Source organism: Sycon ciliatum, chromosome 10, assembly GCF_964019385.1.
Source record: "Sycon ciliatum chromosome 10, ocSycCili1.1, whole genome shotgun sequence".
Taxonomy (NCBI): domain Eukaryota; kingdom Metazoa; phylum Porifera; class Calcarea; order Leucosolenida; family Sycettidae; genus Sycon; species Sycon ciliatum.
Genome location: NC_088652.1, coordinates 4,220,754 through 4,222,356, shown reverse-complemented (window position 1 = coordinate 4,222,356; position 1,603 = coordinate 4,220,754). Strand labels below are relative to the sequence as shown.

General features: G+C 49.0%; 1 protein-coding gene across 1 annotated transcript; it reads left to right on the top strand.

The window, feature by feature from the left end:
* Window positions 1-326: 326 nt before the first annotated feature.
* Window positions 327-1,148, top strand: LOC135826262 (uncharacterized). The gene has a single exon (XM_065338893.1). The coding sequence runs from the start codon at window positions 327-329 to the stop codon at window positions 1,146-1,148; it is 822 nt and encodes a 273-aa protein (XP_065194965.1).
* Window positions 1,149-1,603: the final 455 nt, after the last annotated feature.

The window sequence follows — 1,603 nt, the reverse complement described above, 5'->3', positions numbered from 1 at the left end:
TGAGACGCGGAGTGTTGGTGCCATTTTACAAGCCCTGCTAGCAGATGGGAATACCAAAGAGCTACCGACCCATCACGCTATTATCTGTGGTGAGGAAAGTGCTGACATGTATTCTGAACCGTCGAACGCAGACAGCAGCAGACAGTTACGTAAGGGAGTCTCAAGCAGGATTCAGACCAGGCCGCTCAACAGCAGACGGTGTGTTCTATTCAAGAATGCTGTGTGAACGCGCAATGCTTCGTGATTGGTCATACATGTACTCAGCAGCGCTGCTGGACTTTAGTGGTGCATTCGACACCCTGGTTAGGAGTACAGCGCTGGACAGGATGACGGTGGCGGGGGCGCAGACGTCGACTGTGTCAGCATTGATCCCAAACACAACAGCCAGAGTAAAAAATTCCAGCCAGCTTGGAGAGGCCTTCCCCACGAACATTGGAGTCGTGCAAGGTGACCCGCTATCGCCCACTATGTTCAATATGTATGCCGAAGGAGCCATGCGGAAGATCGATGCAGTTAGTAGCCTTGCAAGAACTCAAGATGTACCCTCACCTTCAACACAATACGTAGATGATACAACCATGCACGCATCATCGAGGAGTGCTGTGGAGACCATGGTAGCCACATGTGAGCCGATCTTCAAAGAAGACAACCTCAACCTTAACTTACAAAAAACCGTATATTTAACTGCTTCCCGCACTGATGCATCGTGGAAAACGGTCAAGCTCCTTGGTTCCTTGCTGGACTCCACGGAGGATGTGGCAGCCAGGATCGGTGCAGCGAACCGAGCATTCGGCTCGATAGCATGGAAGCGGCATTGCCTGGACTCACGGCTTTGCATGTTCTCGGTTCTCATTGTTCCAGTGCTGCTGTATAACTGCGGCCTGTGGACCCTCACGAAGCGACAGAATGAACAGCTAGATGTATGGCAGAGAAGAAAGCTCCGTTATATCTTCGGAGTCCACTACCCACACTGCATATCCAACCAAATCCTGTATGAAAAATCAAAACAGCAACCAATCAGCAGGGTCTGCAAGAGAAGACGTCTCCTATGGTTCGGCCATGTTGTTCGGGAAGGTCCGGGCACGGCTTCCTATGGCGCGCTAACCATGGCCATCGACACGTCCAAGATCAAGCGTCCACAAGGATGACCGAGGCTTCGGTGGATTGATGTGGTGAAATCCGACATCACCCCTCTCGGACACACGCTCGAGGATTGCCTCAACACTGCACAGGACAAAAAGCTATGGCTGGACTTCATTGACAAATGTACATCGGTGTAAAAAAATGGCATGTAATGGCATGTACTTGTCATGTATGTAACCTGTATATGGGTTTTTTCGTATGCTATTCTTCCTGCTGCAATCTATTTCACGATGAGACAGTTAACAGATGCGTGGAACCCATTATTTGGGAGACATGCGACCTATTATTGTAGTTCCGCGGTCCGTTTATATTTCTATAAACATATCCTTGGCTCTACATCTGAGTCCATTCTTGCAAACCTGATGAGCAGTCCTTGTCTACGGCTAAACGATCATCTTGTGAAACTGCTGCTTGTTACTGCTGCTTATTGTTCATCTAAATTGTCATACATTGTAGTCGA

Excerpts from the sequence above, each read along its gene's own strand:
- LOC135826262 (XM_065338893.1), top strand. The coding sequence starts at position 327 with ATGACGGTGGCGGGGGCGCAGACGTCGACTGTGTCAGCATTGATCCCA.